At 35.7% G+C, this 19,328-nt stretch overlaps 2 protein-coding genes across 2 annotated transcripts; both read right to left on the reverse strand.

Annotated features, from left to right (window-relative positions):
- Positions 1-4,104: 4,104 nt before the first annotated feature.
- On the reverse strand, positions 4,105-4,905 carry LOC120212341. The gene has a single exon (XM_039210686.1). It carries the CDS (start codon positions 4,840-4,842, stop codon positions 4,234-4,236), a length of 609 nt encoding a protein of 202 aa, XP_039066617.1. The 5' UTR covers positions 4,843-4,905; the 3' UTR covers positions 4,105-4,233.
- A 2,250-nt stretch (positions 4,906-7,155) lies between these two features.
- LOC120212446 (homeobox-leucine zipper protein ATHB-15-like) lies at positions 7,156-12,009 on the reverse strand. Its single transcript, XM_039210742.1, has 18 exons — positions 11,801-12,009; positions 11,560-11,719; positions 11,343-11,446; positions 11,133-11,223; positions 10,905-11,000; positions 10,712-10,825; positions 10,544-10,627; positions 10,253-10,408; positions 10,090-10,164; positions 9,819-9,925; positions 9,537-9,729; positions 9,035-9,220; positions 8,839-8,919; positions 8,583-8,717; positions 8,165-8,490; positions 7,820-7,925; positions 7,561-7,710; positions 7,156-7,458 (listed from the first exon to the last, which is right to left on the reverse strand). The coding sequence occupies exons 1-18, from the start codon at positions 12,007-12,009 to the stop codon at positions 7,312-7,314; spliced, it is 2,520 nt and encodes an 839-aa protein (XP_039066673.1). The 3' UTR covers positions 7,156-7,311.
- Between the last annotated feature and the right edge of the window lie 7,319 nt (positions 12,010-19,328).

Consider the following 19,328-nt stretch of genomic DNA (forward strand, 5'->3'; position numbering starts at 1 on the left):
TTGTTCGGACATTGCTCTCGATTGATATCTACACAATCACACGTATAATATATATCATCATTCCACTTGGCATACTCTAATCTTTCATTTCTTAAACTAAAAGAAAGATTTATTTCCGTTTCCTATATTTATTTCCATTTCCTTTATAAGTGTATCGGTATATTGCCTATGTATCTGTACATAAATTACATTCGAAACTTTTCGTTTCAAGGGTATATCGATAAACTCTTTAATGTATCGATACACTTGAAGATGTTTTTCAAAATTGATCTTAGTGTATTGGTACCTATTCATAGTGTACCGGTATACAATGTTTATGAGTCACATTTTCAGCCCGAAAATTCACTCATTCCCACTTAAATACTTCTTATTTCATTCCCTTACATATTCCTAACTCACATACACATGTTTAAACCCATTAACATTCATTTATCACCTCTTAAACCTCAAAATCCTATAATCCATGTGAAATTCAAGAATTAAACTCACTTTTCAACTTATTCCAAATTCAATTCTATTACTTTATATCTCTTAATTAGGTTGATGACAAGTCAAATTTGGCTTCCAATTCTACTTATCAACTCTATTCCAAGTTTTCATTCAAAAACTCCAAATCTTTAATCTCTCCTAACTCTTTCATCCTTTGGTTTTAAGATAACTTAAGCTTTCCTTAAGCTTAATTATCATCTAATTATCATAACTAAATACTAAATTCAACTAAAGATCAACCAACAAGAAATCTTACCTTTTCTTTGGCTCTCACGGTGAAGAGAAAGAAGAATAAGGGAGAGTTCTTTGGAAACTTTTCCCTCATTTCCCACATTTATATAGCCTACAAAACAAAGATAAAAATATTTCTTATCAAATGACCATTTTACCCTTCTTTCTTTCAGCCTTTACTAAACATTCCTTCAAAAAAATGTTTCTAATTAAGTCCCTGAACTTTTAACTTATTTCGAAATTAAACACAAAGCTTTCAAAATTTATATTTTAGTCACTAGCCCTGTTTTAGGATGTTACAGAGGAAAATGATAATGTTAGTCCTCATAATGCTATTCAGTGGTTACATTTTTGTGATGCTTCTACATCAGGTGCAGGTGATATGTGTGATGCACCAATAAACATGCACCAATGACAATGAGTAAATGTGGAATATTTAAGCCTAAGGCTTATACTAGTTCTCTTGTTGATGAAGTGCATGTTGATGTTTATGAAGCACTTGAGTCTTTCAGCTGGAGAGAAGCTGTTCAGGGTGAATTTGATGCATTACAGTGAAATAATACCTAGTCACTTATCGAGTTACCTAAAGGACGTTAGGTTATTGGCTGTAGGTGGCTTTTTCGGGTAAAAAAGAATTATGATGGTTCTGTTAAAAGGCATAAAGCTCGCCTTGTTTCCAAGGGGTATTCACAAGTTCCTGGCTATGATTTTAAAGAAACAAACAGTCATATTGTCAAGTTTACCACATTAAATGCAGTCCTTTCTATTAAAGTTGCAAGAAATTGGCCTTGAGACTAGGGTTGTAAATGAGACAATACAGATCGTGAGCTATTCGAGATCGACTAGATCAAGGCTCGATAAATACCCGGATTGAATGGACTCAACTCGAGCTCGAGCTCTACTCGAGTTCTTAACGAGCCAAAACGAGCTACTTGATATTCGACTTGAAAAGCTCGTGAGCAGCTCAAAAATATAATATATTAAGATTTTATTTTTTAAAAATAAATTATTAATAATATTAACATTTATGTATTGATTTTTTTTTAAATACAGTAAGATTTTCATGTATTTAAGATTCAAGTTCGAGTTTGAGGCTTCAATCGAGTTAAGTTTAAGAATATTTTCATTTCGAGCTGCTCACGAGCTTCAGTTCAGGATTTCGAGTTCGAGTCGAGCTTGAAAATTTTAAGCTCGCGAGTTTTCGAGTCGAGTCGAGCTTTATTTCAGAGTTTTCAAGTCGAGCTCAGCACTACTCGAGCTCGACTCGGCTCGTTTACACCCCTACTTGAGACAGGTTGATGTGAATAATGCATTTTTGAATGGTGACCTTACTGAGGATGTGTTTATGCAGCAGCCATCTGGGTTTGAGAATTATATTGTTGATCGTGGTCTAATTATGTGCAAACTTAACAAGGCATTGTATGGTCTTCGACAAGCACCAAGAAATTGGCATGACAAACTCAAAGCCAATCTGACTCGGTTGGGCTTTAGTGAATCTCGAGCTGATGTATCTCTCTTTATAAAGAATGCTAGAGGTTGCTATACATAGATCCTTGTTTATGTCAATGACATCATTGTTACAGGTGGCTCTCCTCGTGACAATGATGGTGTTGTTCAACCCTTCATCAAGATTTCTCTTTGAAGGATCTAGGAGAGTTGTCCTATTTTTTGGGTATTGAAGTTAAACACAGTGAAGATTCTTTGGTAATTTCTCAGCGAAAATATATAGTTGAGGTTTTGGAAATAACAAATTTGTTGAATGTTACGCCTTCAGCCACTCCGATGGTAGGTGCTCTAAAGTTGACTCAAGAAGTTGGAGACTGGAGAGCTCTTAACAGATGCCCGAGAATATCGTAGCATTGTTGGTGCTCTTCTGTATGTTTGTCATACAAGACCAACTGTTGCATTTAGTGTCAACAAGGCAGCTCCATATATGCATACTCTGAGAGAATCGCTTTGGCTGCAGTGAAGAGGATACTTCGGTATCTGGCTGGAATATTAAACTATGGTTTTATGTTCTCATGCACTAGTAAGTTGCTTGACGTTGTTGCTTTTGCTGATGTTGATTGGGGGGCAGTCTCGATGATAGGCGATCTATCTCTGGGCATATAGTGTTCCACGGTGCATGTCCTGTGGTTTGGTGCTCGAGGAAGCAGAAAATTGTCTCCAGGTCTACAATGGAGGCTGAATACAAGAGTGTAGTTGATGTTGCTACAGAAGTCACGTGGATAAGCTCATTACTATGTGAGCTAGGGGTTGAACGTCGAAATGAGACTGTCATTTGGTGTGATAATACAAGTGATGATGCTTTAAGAACAAATTCAGTTCATCATGCACAATCAAAACATGTGGACATTTATGTTAATTTTGTTCGTGAAAAAGTAGCAGTTAAACAACTTCAGGTGAATTCTGTTCCAGCTAGTCATCAAATGGAAGACGGGTCCACCAAATCATTGATAAAAGGAGCGTTTGAGGTGTTCAGGGATCAATTATGTGTTTTGCCTTGTTGATGCAGAAGGAAGAAGTCAAAGAAGAAGTAGGGAGAATATTGGAGTATGTAACTTGACCAGTATATGCGTGAGGCTGTTGACTATGGTTGCAAGTTGTTAGAGTGATATTAAGGCTGTTAAAGCTGCAGTTGCAGTTACAGCTAGTAGTGCAGTTAAAAGTCGTTAGAAGTATGTGTATATAACCTTTGTTGATGTATCTGGAAAAGGTGCAATAATATCATACTTAGTTTTCTTAACTTCTTAATATCTTAACAAACACATCTTTCAATAATTAATATTATGTTAAGGAGTAGAATGCTAAATAATCTTTTTTAGTTATTTCTCTGTGTGTGATAGCTTTATAAACACTCTCTTTGTCAACGACCACCCATTGTAATTCAATAATTGGCCTCACCATAAATCCCAATTCCAAAGTAAACAATGCTAAACCACAATTGTGCGCAGTTTTTTCACCTTTTAAAAAAATGAAAATAAAACAATAAAACAAGAAAACAAAAATAAAAAAGCAAAAGTAACTTCCGGGCAAAAAAGTTGAATGTTTAAAAGAAGGGGGTCCAGCTCTCTAAGTTTACTTTAACTTAGTGGAATCACAATTGAAAAAGTGTTAGTAATCCATTCGAATATAGGTTCAGAATTAGAATCCAACATTAAAACGAAATAATGTATTTCATATAAAAAAAAATTAGATCTTTGACTTCAGTTAGATTAATGGGGGAAGATGAATTTAACATGCAATTCTCATATAGGAACAGTATTTCTCATTTATATTACAACAAAAGTTTTCATGATGAACCAAAAGAGTTATGTACATCTAAATAGTGGTTCGTTATATAAAGATAACAGTAGTGTTGAAATTGATATTGTATGACAACAATATTTGTGATGATCGTAATAACATCTGTTATATATGCAATCATGATAAACACGATACAACTGAAAATGTGACCGCAACAGTAATTTAAATTGATGGTTTACGTTGTAACAAGGAAACCAAATGATCAACTTAGAACTCGGACAGTATCTTATTCTGCTGCTTCAAATCCTTGTAAAACCTGTTTATGAAATCCTCGGCAGCTTTGTCTACGTAACCGTTGTCTTCATCCCCATCCCTCAACGGAAAAGGAGAGTCCGTTATCCTAAGTTGTCTCACCAACGGAGTTTGTCCGAACCCCGGCAACAGAGGCGAAGCCGCGACAACAGCAGCTTCCATGTCGTTGTTGTTAAGCATCTCCAAGACAACCTTAGCGGCGTTCATGGTCGCCAAGTTGTCATCGTTGTGAGTTGGAGGCGCGTGGATGCAGGCGAAGAACTGGTGGTAGTAGTTGCTACTAGTGTTCTTCTTCTTGTGGTTGAAAGGGAAGATATAGTTGGGGGTGTTGCTGCAGCTGAACTCGTACTCCATGACCGCCGCCGCAGGTGAGACCTGGCGGTGGTGGTGGTGGAACATGAGGTTGCCGATTGCCTTGGCGCCGGCGATTTTTCCACGTTTGAGCGCCATGTTAAGATCAACCACCAACTTTTTCTTTGACACGATTCCTTTTCTCATCATGAAGAGGAGTGCCCTCACAATGCTCCACACTCTTTTGCTGATCACTGGTGGATTTTGCACCATTTTTTTTAAACTTAGATTATACTATTTTTCTTTGAGAAAGAGAGAGAAGAGGGAGAAAAGTGGTATTTGGTTGGGTTAAAGGGAGAGAGAGTGGGGGAGGGTACATATAGGGTATGAGAAGCATGCATGGATGTATGAAAGAGAACTGCCCTCACAAATGCTCCACCTAGGATGCATGGATGTTTTTTTAATGTTGTATGGATTTGTATGTATATATTAAACTAGATAATATCATTTAATTAAAAAATTATATAAATCCAAATAAAATTACTTTAAATAAGATAATATTTACATTTTATTGAAAAATATTGAAACGTCTATTACTTAATTGATTATTTATGTTTATTTATCCATCAAATAGATTAAAATAGATAGATATACATTTTATTCATCATCCATGAAAAAAATAGATAGATAGATATATTTACTCTCTTTTTATACCTCGTTTGTATAGCTTGCTACAATAATTTTAGGTTGGTAGTCATTAGGTGAGTTCAAGCTCATGTGAGCTTGGCTAATGAGCGTGCTAGCTCAAAAATAGTATACTAAACTACGCATTTAGTATTTAAATTATTAATTTTATTTTGTTTTAATACCTAAACTTTTAATTTTTTAAATTTATATCTAATGTTTAGTTTTTGTTTCATTTTAGTATCTCGACATTAAAAACTTAACGGGTGATTTGTACGTGACATCTTTTTATGAGTAAATTACATAATTCATCACTCAACCATCTTTTCACTCCTATTTTGGTCACTAAAGTTTAATTTTTTTAAATTGTATTACTTAACTTTTAAATTACTCCTAATTTAATCACTCCAACTTTCAAATTTAATTTTTTATTTTTAATTATATATGAATAAAATATTACTAAAAATGTCATGTCATAAAATTTATTAATAAATAAATTAGAGTGATTAAAATATGAGCAAACTGAAAGTTTAGTAGTTAAATTGAAAAATTTTAAACTTTAATACCAAAATAGGAGTGAGAAGATAGTTGAGTGATGAATGATGTAATTTACCCATAAAAATGCAGTTTCGTTAAGTTTTTAATGGCGATGTACTAAAATAAAACAAAAACTAAACATTGGGCATGATTTTGAAAAAAACTAGAAGTTTAAGTTTTAGTACGGACTAAAATTGATAGTTTAGCTACTAAACGCATAATTTACCCAAAATAGTATTATTTGTTAAGGAAAGTGAGTGAAGGATTTAAGATTTTATATTTTGATAATGATTTTATAATATTTTAAGATGAAAAAATTATAAAAATATAGGAGTGAAATATTGAAAATAAAATTCAATATAAAAATATTGAAAATAAAATTTACAGCTTTTGAAAGAATTGTATTATCATTACTTTAAACGTTGTCGTGAAGAGTAGGCTATGTTGGTAGCAAACCTCTTCCGTACCGTTTAAGTGGAAAAGTGTGCAAAAGTTCGTCTATATTATTGTGGAAAGATTTGTTATAGATGAGAATCGATCAGATGAATCGGATTTTTTATCGTTTTTATTTTCATTCAAAAATTATTTTTCTTCTTTTGATATGTGAATTCTTATACGACATCTGATGCAATATTTCAACATTTATTATCAAATAATTGTTATTTCCAAATTATAAAGAGAAAGAAACATTATCTAAATAAAACTATCTTTCTTATTCCATCTATATCATACATAATTTTAAATAAATATATTGTACCATGAAATACTATTATTAGTAATTTAGATATATATATTGTTCCATTATATGAAATTCATTTTTATTCAAATTTTAGGTTCTAAATAAATTATTTTACATTGAAAAACAAGTTTTTAAACTGAAAGTGGAAGCCTATATAACAAGTCTTCCAACCTCAATTCTCACTTGTTTTCCAAATCCAAATATCTAAAAACTTAGGGGGCTGTGCCTCTAAACTTCAACATGGCACCGCATGCAGAGGCTATCAACTTCCCCTTGCCAATAAGAGACTCAAACGACATCGGATCTCTCTTTTCTGAATTGGAAGACACCAAGTGCAAGTGTTGCAGGATGAACGAAGTATGTACACCAGAGTACATCGAACAAGAACATGGGGAAATGGATATGTGGGGAGGCAGTGAAAGAAGAGATGGGAAAAATTGGAGGGGATAATAATGAGATAAGAGGAAGCGTTGGGTGCACATGTGAATAGGTCTGTCAAGTTCAACAACTTCGGGAGGGATTATCCAGCATTGTTGACGGCGGAAGCGATGAATACAGAGGAAAGGTTCAAGACCAGTAGTGAAAAGCCTTGGGGCTAAAACTTTTAACCAGAAGATTCCAGTAATACATCAAACTGTGAATACAGTGGTACACGCATTGTCAAACTGGTTCCGGCGAAGAGTGATACCATGGTTTTCTCCAGCTAAAGTTGAACTAAACATTAAAATACAAAAATAGAAGGATGATACTTCAGCAGTTTCTGGTCTATATGATGAAAGTTTTCAGACAAAAGACCAGTTGATGAACATAAAGCAGATGCAATGAGCATTCTCTTCTTCATTCAACACCTTCCATGCCACTGCTCTCTCGTATGAAATCGGCCTTCCCATGCTCGACATGCATATCCCACCTTGTAGACAAGCAAACCCCTACCACCAACAAAAACATATCATTCCTTGTATACAATCATTGGTTATTTGTATTTGAAAAATGTTTTCTTTCCAGTTTGAAACCGGAATAAAATGGTAGACCTGCTGCATTATCTGTGGAAACTCGGTGCAGAGAGCTTTACGTCCATGGTCATCGAATATTTTCTCCAAAGTAATCTCCTGCAGAGCAACCAGGGTCGTCTCCAGCATGTCAAGCCCAGCCTGATTCGCGAAGGTGAAAACAGGCAGTGACTGCAAGAACCATCAGTTAAACAAAGGCTTCGCATTTTACAAAATGATTAGAAATATATCAGCGCCAAAATGAGGAAGAAGATGAAGTGAATTCAGTCCCAATGCTGACCTTTAGCGAGCAGCACATGATAGCATCGGAGTGCTGCCACAAGGTCTTGAGGATGGAATCACTACCTTCACCGCTAGATTTCAGCAGCTCGTCACCCATATAGACCCTGCAGAATTAGAGACAAATCATTCTGCTGTTCGTAACATAATATCTGTCCGTAGAACAAATATCTGAGCTAGGCAACATATTCTGCACACATGGTGAAGGATACAATAATGCAAAAGAGCAGACACCAAACTCAACAAGTCAGATTCTCGAATCTATCAGTACAAAGCATGCAAGAATCGAAGACCTACAGTGTCCGGTATTTAGAATATGTTATATCGAAAGGCAGGGCCGGTGTACCTATAACTCTGGCAGATCCAATGAGCAAGTGTTTGTGCTTCAGGAGTTCCCAGTGGGGTTCGGAGACCAGCATGTAAACCCAAATTAGATGGAGAAAGAGCTAATGCCACCTTCTGAACCGAGGATATAATGCTGCGGAGATATTGTCGAGCCATGGATGCTACGTGATCTTGCATGTGGCTCTCAAATGCAAACTGAAATGCTATGGTCATCACAGATCTCACACAGCCAGAACTACCAGAGTATTCATTAGAATCTTTATTTCCAGATGGCCCAATCTCAAGAGCCGAAGCAAGGTCAAGAGTGCGATTTGGACTGGAGGCTTCCTGCATCAGTTTCCATTGCAAAATAAGAAAATCCACACAAAAATACAGAAGAAAACTAACAAAATACCCTGCATTAACACATATATGCCAACCTTCCCGGAATCGAGAGGAATAATGCGAAAACCAGAAGGCAAAAGTGGTGCATCATCAGCAAAAGTAGCATCAGTGGGAGCAAACATAAGCTCAGCACAGGTTCCCACCGCATTTTCATCCATTCCACTGCATAGCTATAAAACAATATCACAGAAAATTAAGACAATCCTAAAACCAGTAATTCTATGAAAGGTTTGTCGCACTCCGTAATGACTATAAGAGATTCGAGAATAAAGTAAAAATAAGAATGCTTACTTGCAAGAGAAAAACATCTCTTGGCATTATTCCATCTTCAGGACAATGTGCAATTCCCTCCAACTTAATTACCTCTAAGCACTAAAAATAACATAAAAAACAACATTTTCCGTATGTTAATGAATAAATACAGTTGATACAAATAATATCATAACATCACATAATTCAATCAAGGGCTATAAAACATAGTACTTACCTCTTCATGCTCAATAGTATGTGCCAGTGGAAGTATGACTTGACCACCGAAACCTCCTACTTGAGACCCTGGTAAACTACAGGGACCAACTTTAATAGCTGCAGCAGAGTAGGCATCAATGCTGGCGTCTGCCCATTCTGATCTATGTTCCCGCAGAAAACGGAGAAGAATTGTGGGTGGTACGTTCTAAAGAGAAAAAATGAAGGAAAAAATTTTCATGGACCAAGTAAAGACTGTTCATGTGATAGAGTGACTTGCAACTATGCAAGTGTTACATAAAATATCATGCTGAAGAAATTCAGTGCAGTTGAGCTAGCCAAACACAAGATTAGCCAAGGTTTAACATTTGGAATAACATCACGCAACGGTAAGTATAATGTTATCATAGCAACAGCACGAACATAAGACAACCTAAGCTACAAACAATTCTGAAACCATGCAATGTACTAACATAAATAGTTGCCATGAACCATCAAGACTGAAAAATTGGAAGCATCCCGACCTGTAAAAGCATTGATGCCTTGGCACATAAGATTGCATTGCTGACAGATGAAAATCCATTAGCGTAGGAAAGGTTGAGGCTCATCAGCTTGTCAGGAGATGAATTTACTAGGATACTAATATCATCTATGCCATCATTTCCCATCATTGACCACCCCTCATCAGTGAAACCATTGACAGCCTCATTAAAACTCCTGTAAGGAATCATCCACCAAATTGTATATAATACTATATCAATTTTAGCAGACATAAAGCACATGACAACGAGTGCAAGGAAACTAACCTGCTTAACCTTTGGCTAATTGCACGTAAGGCTGCCGGTCGACGACCCCAACCAGTTGAATTAGACTGAGAAACTTCCTGAGCTATCTGCCTCAGTTGCCTTAGAGCCTAAAAAAATCACAAATTAGATCCCATCCATATGTAACCTACAATTATAGGAACTTTATGTAGAAAAGCCTTCCTTTACACATTTCATATGTTTGTGATAAGAAATATAATATTAAAAAAAATAGACAGCACCATGTAACATGCAAATGGAAGAAAAATCTTACAGCCATTGTCATCTTTTGAGCGAGAATGGTTGATGATTCATAAAGTGGGCGCAACACCTCTGGCACACTCATTGACTGATCGATCATAAACACTCTAAAATAAGTATACATGTTACATAGTTTAAAAACATTCAAGACAGTTTGCATGCAACAACAGGTATACCTCCAAATCCATATGATCAACCATGTGTATGATTGAGCCACCCCCCTCACAAGGTCGTATAAGGTAACCGCTAGGGAATATTTCAGCTCTCAAAAAATGCTGCACCGTAGGCATGGTAGGGCCATTCTGAGTATTTTTAAGAGACCTCTCACATACCTAAGCATTACAAAAGTCACGAAGAATTAAAAGAGAAGTTATGCATCTTTGGAGGTCTAATTCCCAAAATAAAGTAGCTGAAGTATATTCGGTCCTATGATGTACCAAAAACCAAATATTTATTAAACAACTTACCACAAGACTTCCATCTTCTAGAGCAGAAGTATAGCGCAACAACCAGAAGTCGCGAGCAGGTGCCAAAGTTGTTGGTGCATACAACTATACACAACATCAGCAAAAGAACGCTAAGAAATAATTTCACTGAAAAAGCCAGACAACTACAACACATTAAAGAACACATACCTGCATGTACAGCAGTTCGATGGTTCCACCATTGGCAGTAGGCAGCACGTTTAGAACATCCACAGCTCGGCAATCGCGGAACCACGAAGGCCTATCCTTGAGGAGTTCGGCAACCTGAAAGGGACATAATCATTGAATACAAACAGTCCAAACGATGAAGCAGTGGCAGGCTACAAAGACAAAGTAGACTTACTCTTGTAGGTTCAAGACCCACAAGGCCGCAAACACGTGCTGCCACTCCAGTGCAACCATGAGAAATAGCAACGATTCCTATGGAATCCGGACCAGGCTGTTCAAGTCAAAACAAAGAGATGATGACAAGGGTTTAAATGTCAAAAGTTGCTGCTTAATGAAAACAATTTACGGATATAATTCTACCACTAAGATTAGTAATTTTTAACAACAAAGAGTGAAGAGATACCTTCATTCCAGGCATCTGGACCCACTCAACAGCAGTCCCAGTGGCCTTTGAAAGAAACTCTGCTAAAGTCTCTTCTGCAATGGACAAAAGCCTGAAAAAGAAAGGGATAAAAAGCATCAATCAATTTAATAAACCCACAAATGCACACAACAAAGAGGTCACAAAGCACGATGAAAATGAAAAGGGCATAACAACCATAACCCCACTAACCCTGCAGGACTAGCATCTCTCGGAGGACGCTGTGGTGTCACGTGGTGGCGTTGACCGCTCGTCACCACGGATTCACAACTCGGATCTTTGCTCGCAAGTGTCGGCTGTGAGAAAAAAACCAACCAACCCCAAAAAAAAAGATTGCAAAAATCTCCTAGTAAGTAGAAAGAACACGAGGGAAAAACTAAACCCAGAATCTAAAATATAAAATCCTTACATCCTGAGTATGTTGGCGAAAGTAGCCATTTTCAAACACCAGCTGTGACACTTGCTTCTGCAGCCTATCATTCTCCTCCATTAAAAGCTTGTTCATTGCTGTCAGCTTCCTATTTACAGCTTGAAGGCGTGATGCCTCTTTCCTCTGCTTCTCTCTACATCTGATGTGTCAAATGACATATAATTACATTGTGGCAAATAAATTGCAGTAAACAGACTTCAAAAAAAACCCAAAAGCAAACCTTCTGTTTTGGAACCAGACTTTGATCTGTTTAGGCTCGATATTGGAGAGGATAGGGCACTCCCTAATCAACTGCTGACGACGAATGGAACTAGGCTTGGGGCAATCATGATAAAGCCTTTCAAGGGCCTCAACCTGCTCAGGTGTGTACCTTACATATTTCCCATTATCCAGGCACCCAGCTTTACCATCCTTGCAGGACATTGACATCTTTCAAGCTTCACCCTCAAACTTAAAGAAAACTAAACAACAGTACTAAAAAGAACCAAAGTTTGCAAATTTCACATAAACGCACCAAAGAAAAATGAAGGGCTTTCTTTTGGTTAATCTCTCTCTTCTTTGAGTTACTTCATAGCTTGAACATGAAGAGGACACAACTGCTTCTCTTTTTTGGTGGAAGGGATTCTACTAGGTTTTCATCATTAGTACAGCTTTGGATTCTTTAACTGTAGCTCGTGAAAAGTTAAGGAAAGAGAAGGATAAAACCCAGGCAAAGGAAAGGGATATCCTGATTGGAGACAGAGAAAACCTTGGACCTTGCTTTTTTGGCACTCTTTGACGACAGCCCCAAACACCAAGAAAAAAAATCTCGTAATATCTTTCGAGATCAGAGCTTCCTATTACATACAAATACTGATCTGATTCAACCAACCATTTTCCCCCTCCAAACAACTAAAAAGATAAAAAAATCTACTTGGACCGAGTTACCAGTTCCACTCAGCCAGATTCTGAGTCACCAAAGAACCCTCTTCAACCACGGAGTTTGGCCGATCTCCATTTCGAAAAAGACCCAAATCGTCCCTAACCTCTGAAACATCGTTTCGTATATTCCTGAGGATTCAATCACCAGAAACCAGAGCTTTACTTTTCACCATCAGAATTTCACAAACCAAAAGAAAAAACAAGCAGGCAGACAGTATTGCTTTTCTATGGGTTTCTGCTTTTGTTTGCTTTTGAGATTTTTTTATATAATTATTTCACCTTAGGCGTTTTTACCAAAATATAACCCCTATACCCAATAATTACATGTCAACTACCTCTTCCCAAATATTACCTATCAAGCATCCTTTCTGACTCTATGACAATAAAGTATAGATCGCCTTTGGTACCTTCGCACGATTCTTTCAATTAATTCCACAATCGTTCGTCTCCCAAACTGATTATCATCCGTCTCTCCCTCCTCTCTTTCTATAAATGACACACTCAATACAACCCTCAAACTACACTCGAATATCAAATTATTTCATTCTTCTTATTATTAATCTTTAAATTAATAAGATAATATATTTTTCATTATATTATAATTATTTAATAATTAATTATTTTATTAAATTTTATTGTACTAATTTTTTTATTACTTTGTAGTTATTAAATGGAATGTGAGTTGATATGTTTAGATAAGAATCATATCTCAAGGTATTTTATCAATACGGTAATAATTTTAAATTGTGTTTTTATTTTAATTATTGTGAATGTTTTATTTATTTAATTTTTTATTATTAGTTTATATTTTAATTTGTATACTATTTATTAAATTATGAGAGATATTGTATATTAGATCCATTCATTCGTAGTTAAGTTAGAGATACCTACTCGTGTCTGTCTGTATTTAGCCAAGGTTGTATTCGATTATGTAGAGAAATATAAAGGGCACTGTAACCTTGAATTGAATCTTATTTCTACACTAATTGAGAGGTGGAGACCAGAGACACACACATTTCATATTCTGTATGGAGGGTGCATTATTACGCTGGATGATGTTTACATATATTTGGGGCTTCTAGTAGATGGGGATGTGATTTCTAGAATGACGGATGGTGACTGGCATTCTTTGTGCGAGGAATATCTTGGAGGTGTCACGCATAATTTCAAAGGTGTTCGAATACCGTTAAATTGGTTAGATACGACTTTTAAACATTTGAGTCGCGACGCCTCCCAAGAAAAAGTTTAAATGTATGCACGGGCTTGTAAATTATAGCTCATAGGAGGGATCCTGATGTCCGACAAATCATGCAATCAAGTTCATTATATGTGGTTGCGTCACCTCGTAAAATTTCACATTATCGACGCACTCAGTTAGGGCTCTATAATTTTGACATTCCTGTATAGGAAAATATATCGAGCAACTGATTATCGAAAAATGCTATCGGCGGATGTCTTCTTCTTCTCCAATCTTGGGCTTGGTATCGCAAGCCATTTTTATGTCCAGTCATGAAAAATCTGTTGATATTCCCGCTATTGTTGAGGTAATTTAAATACTGAATTTGTATATAAATAATTATGTTGAGTATATAATGATTTTTTCATTGAATAGGTGGTCAAGTGCAAGAAAATATCATCAACATTTATCAGAATAAATGGAAGAAATTCGGCTAGTCATTGATTAGAAGGCTGGTACGGAGGTATGTATTTTAGTTTTATTTTTTACTTTTAATTATTGTTATATAATTAGAATATTATTTTGATAAGAATAATATATATTTGTTTTAGTTTCAATGTGCTCCTTATTCTACTGAAGAAATTAGGATTTGTATCCCACATCACTTGAGAGACCCATTAGATGTTTGGACGGTGGTGGTCCCTCTGATATGTTATATTATTGTCGAGTAGCATCATATTGATTGCGTGCTCCGCCAATTTGGTTCTATACAATCTATTCCGAAAGCACCTAAGAATTTCGATAATATGCATATCATCGATAGTCGGGACAAAAAAGAAGTCGACTGGCTGCTGAAGCACATTGAGTGAGTAATGATATGTGAGGATCGACGTGGACGCATTCCCCTTACGGAACACATTTATGTGGATCATTATTCAGTTCTAGATTATTAATATGAGTAGTTCAACACTGTCGCAACCGTCTTTCGAGTGGACCCGAAATTGGGCTTCGACTTGAAAGAAATGTATTGGATCCGCCATCAATCATTTATTTTAAAACAAATGGGTTGATCGTGTACCTTATTTTTTACCTGATATGCGTCTTACCAAAGATGTATCAGATTCGGGAGTCGGTTACAGCCAATGAAGGGTTAACACCCTTGAATTGCCCTTTCGGTACTACGTAATTTTCAGTTGTCTTTAATTAAGAAAATTGCAATTTAAATTAAAAAGGTAAAAATTGATCCGAATTACTTACCTCTGATAGATTTAAAAATGCACCCTTAAAAAGTTGAGAAGCGTGCCAGAAAAAAGGTAATGAAAATAACTTAAAATAAAGAAAATGAAATAAAGGGTAAAAATGAAATAAATAAATAAATAAAAAGAGACCAAGAAAATAAAAAATAAAGTAAGATAAAAAAAAGTAAATAAAAGAAATAAAATTAAAATTAAAGAAAATAATAGAATAAAAAATATATATATATATATATAATAAATAAACAAATAAGAACAAGAATGAAATAAAAAATAAAGAAATAAATAAAATAAATATAAAGGACATAAAAATAAAGTAAAGATCAAGAAAAAATAAATTAAAAAATAAATAAAATAAGTATAAAGAAAAAAGAAAACAATAGTAAAAAATATTTATATATATAATAGAATGTAATATTAAATAACAATAAAATAACAAGAAACCAAAAAAGAATATAGTAAAAATATAAAAAAATACTAAAAGAATCAAATAAAACAAAACAAGATGGTATCAATGTCAACACATGCACGTTATTTACAAATCAATTATTTTGTCTTGTTATGCTTTGGTCAAAGGTGGGTGAATCGAAGGCAAAAATAATAATATATACATATAAATATTAAAATAAATTAAATAAATAAAGGGGGAAAAGTAATAATAATATAAGAACAAAAAATAATAAAAGAAACCAAAAAGGAGTAAAAATATAAAAATAAGTAAAATAAAAATATTAATAATAATAGTAATACTAAAAAACCAAAAGAAAGAAAAAAAAAGTGAAAAAAATAATAAATAAACAATATAATATAAATAAATAAATAAAATATACATATAAAAAATAGTATTAATTAAATAAAAGGAAAAAAATAAAATAAGATGAAATAAAACATAAAAAAGAGACCGAATTGAAATAATAATAAAACAGAGGGTAAAATTAACAGCAAATCGGAATGAAATTGAATTTTAGGGGGCCAAAAATGGAAGAATTAAAACAAGGGGGGACCAAAGTGGGGATTTGCCCACCTTCATTAAAAAACATGCAGGTCGTGAGGGCATCCGGTTCGGGTTGTGGTTTACCCATCGGGTTGGGTATATAGCCCAACTCTCAAAAACACCCAACCACATTTTCATTTGCCCAAAACAAAATCAAACACCCTCTCTTTTTCTTTGATATGTTCATGGGAGTTCATGTGTTCTTCATGAACACGATGAACATGACCTTAGTTTCTAGAAACCGACCGTTCATCGTCTCGTCGGCCGCCGTTCATCAACGGTGGTCGAAAAAAATTGTATTTTTTAAAAGTTTTTCCCCACTCTTTGACTATGAAATCTGTTTTTTCAAAAACTCCTCAGGGAAGTGTAGATCTAAAAAAAGAATGTCGAATTTTTTTTATTTTCAAACCAAAACGATGAAAAACAAATATCACTCCTACATAAAAGCGTCGACAGACGAAAGGTGAGATTTTTACCTTTTATTGCTTTTCGAAATCGTTACAAAAATGCTTTGAAATGATCTTGTATTTGCTTCGTATTTTTCTAGTATTTCGTGCATAACACTTGTGTCTTTCGAATGTGAGGTTACATAAATTTATAATTTAAAAAAAACTATTTTTAGTTTGTGTTAGACTCCTGTTGAGATTAAAAGTGCTTCCGTTATCCTCGGTTTGTTGAGAGTCCCATGGGACTAACTTGCTTTTGTCTTGTGTCCTTGGTGATTGTTGCCGTGAAAATCAGTTACGTGGGACGGTGGAACACGAGGAGTCTTTGGCAGTTACGGGGCGAATGGAGAAATGGCTAAGGTTTTAGAAACCCTAACTTACTGATGTAGGTTAGGCATAAGCGAACAGGGTCTCGGGTTGCTTTGGTGGACCGCATGTTATGGGAGCAGGTCGAGGTTGGGCTGCCTCAAGTGGGTCACTTACAGTTGGGTTCATGTGGGCCATTGTTGTACTTGGTTTTGTATTCTTTATTTGGACCTGTAAAAACAAAAAAAACATGTATTATTTTAAATGAAATATATATATATAATGTTATATGGATGAAAATTAGTGTCCACTGTTGTCCCTCTTTGTCCTTTTTTGTGGAACGAAAATAAGACAAAGATATAAAGACACAAATTTTCGTTCGGTAGAGTTGAAAACTGACCCTGATAGTTCAATTAAGAATAACTCCCTATAGAATTAAGTTGCGGATAACTCCTCCGTCACGAAGTCGAGTCCATCTTGAAATGATATGGAATTGAAGATGTAGTTTAGAATTTGAATCAGAATGTGGCATTTTGTTGCCAAATTGTAGTCAACTCCAGTTTTCTTCTCGGTTTAAAGACCTTGGTTTAAAAATTCGACTGGAAAATAGTTCTTTGACACTATCATGTGGTTGATAAGCCCTCGAGCTGAATGGAATCGAACTCGAAAGTTTTCACTGACAGATAGTTTTTCTCGACCTTAAGTTATACTATAAAGTTGACATGCCCTTGAGCTGAATGGAATCAAACTCGAAGGTATTTGGGGACAGATAACCCTCATCGCCTTGATTTATGCTGTAAATTTGCTGAGAGATTACCCCAAATCTTCTTCTTGACTTGAAAACTTCGGTTGCTACCAGAAAGTAGTATGATTGATGTATCATCGAGCTGAATGGAATCAAACTCGACAATTTTATTGACATATAGCTTTTCTCGACTTAAACTATGTTATGAATTTGACATGCCCTTGAGCTAAATGTAATCGAACTCGAAGGTATTTGTTGACAGATAAATCTTCTCGCCTTGAGTTATGCTGTAAAATGGATATGTCTTTGAGCTGAATATAATCGAACTCAAAGGTCTTTTGTTGGCAGATAGCCCTTCTCACCTTGAGCTATGTTGCAAATGATGTGCCTTTGAGCTTAGTGTAATCAAACTCGAAGGTTTTTTGTTGGCAGATAGCCCTTCTCACCTTGAGCTATGCTGCAAATTATGCGCCTTTGAGCTGAGTATAATCAAACTCGAAGGTCTTGGTTGACAGATAACCCTTCTCACCTTGAGTTGTGTTGTAAATGATGTGCATTTGAGCTGAGTGTAATCGAACTCGAAGGTCTTTTGTTGGCAGATAACCCTTCTCGCCTTGAGCTATGCTGCAAATGATGTGCCTTTAAGCTGAGTGTAATTAAACTCGAAGGTCTTTTGTTGGCAGATAGCCCTTCTCACCTTGAGATATACTACAAATAATGTGTCTTTGAGCTGAGTGTAATTGAACTCGAAGGTCTTTTGTTAGTAGATAGCCCTTCTCACCTTGAGTTATGATGCAAATGATGTGCCTTTAAGATGAGTGTAATCGAACTCGAAGGTATTTTATTGGCAGATAGCCCTTTTTGCCTTGAGCTATGCTACAAATGATGTGCCTTTAAGCTGAGTGTAATCGAACTCGAAGGTCTTTTGTTGGCAGATAGACCTTCTCGCCTTGAGCTATACTACAAATAATGCGCCTTTGAGCTGAGTGTAATCGAACTTGAAGGTATTTTGTAGAAGGTGTTTTTGAATCGAGTATCTTCTATTTTGGAGTCGAAACTAGACTCTAAAAGCTTCAAAACATTATGTATATGAAAAAATAACAAATGTGATACTCTTAAGTATGCCTAAGATGCATGCAACATGAATTGGCTCTGTTTTATCTTCTGGATAGAGCCTCATTTTGTATGTTAGTCTTGTACTCGGAATCGACCATGCCCCATTTTCTTCTCGGGTTGCAACCTTTCCCCTTGGAGACTGTCCTATTTGAAATTGTTTTTCTCTTTTCTCTTATTTTAGGAGGTAAAAATGAGAATATAAAAAATTCTGTAAAACATTGTGTAGACACCCGTTTTTGTCCGGGTCTTTTATATTTAATTTTATTATTATTATTATTATTATTAAACTATATTATTATTATTATTATTATTTAATACATGTTTGCATTTTGCAGGCCAATTCTCGGAGCCCACAAAGACAACACTTGAAGCCCAATATTGGACCCAACCCGGTTACAAGTCCAGCAGTCAACTACAACCCAAGCCCAGTCGGCCAACCCAACAACCAAACGGATCCCAGATCATTGGACCCGATTTGAAACCCGAATCTGAATACTGACCCGACCCGATTGGACAACCCAAATAAATTAGGGTTTTACCCTTTTGTTTCAGCCGCATCTCTCCATGACCGTTGGATCAGATTTGATCCAACGGTCCAAATAGTCCAGATTAGGGTTTCAACCCTAATTTTCTTCCAGCTCAGCCACCGCCTTGAATTCCTCAGTTCCCAGCCGCCGCTCAAGCCAGATTCCCATCACCGAGCCGTCGTCGAGTTCCCGAGTCACCAAGCTGAGCCTCCCTTCCGATCATATCTGATGAACGCATCAACAACAGTGACCAAAATCCGAAC

This window comes from Hibiscus syriacus, unplaced genomic scaffold, assembly GCF_006381635.1.
Source record: "Hibiscus syriacus cultivar Baekdansim isolate YM2019G1 unplaced genomic scaffold, ASM638163v2 tig00110013_pilon, whole genome shotgun sequence".
Taxonomy (NCBI): Eukaryota; Viridiplantae; Streptophyta; class Magnoliopsida; order Malvales; family Malvaceae; genus Hibiscus; species Hibiscus syriacus.

Coding starts and splice junctions, on each gene's coding strand:
- LOC120212446 (XM_039210742.1), bottom strand. CDS start 12,009: ATGTCAATGTCCTGCAAGGATGGTAAAGCTGGGTGCCTGGATAATGGG. Junction 11,720..11,800: donor GTCTGGTTCCAAAACAGAAG/GTTTGCTTTTGG, acceptor TTGACACATCAG/ATGTAGAGAGAAGCAGAGGA. Junction 11,447..11,559: donor TTCGCCAACATACTCAGGAT/GTAAGGATTTTA, acceptor TTTTTCTCACAG/CCGACACTTGCGAGCAAAGA.
- LOC120212341 (XM_039210686.1), bottom strand. CDS start 4,842: ATGGTGCAAAATCCACCAGTGATCAGCAAAAGAGTGTGGAGCATTGTG.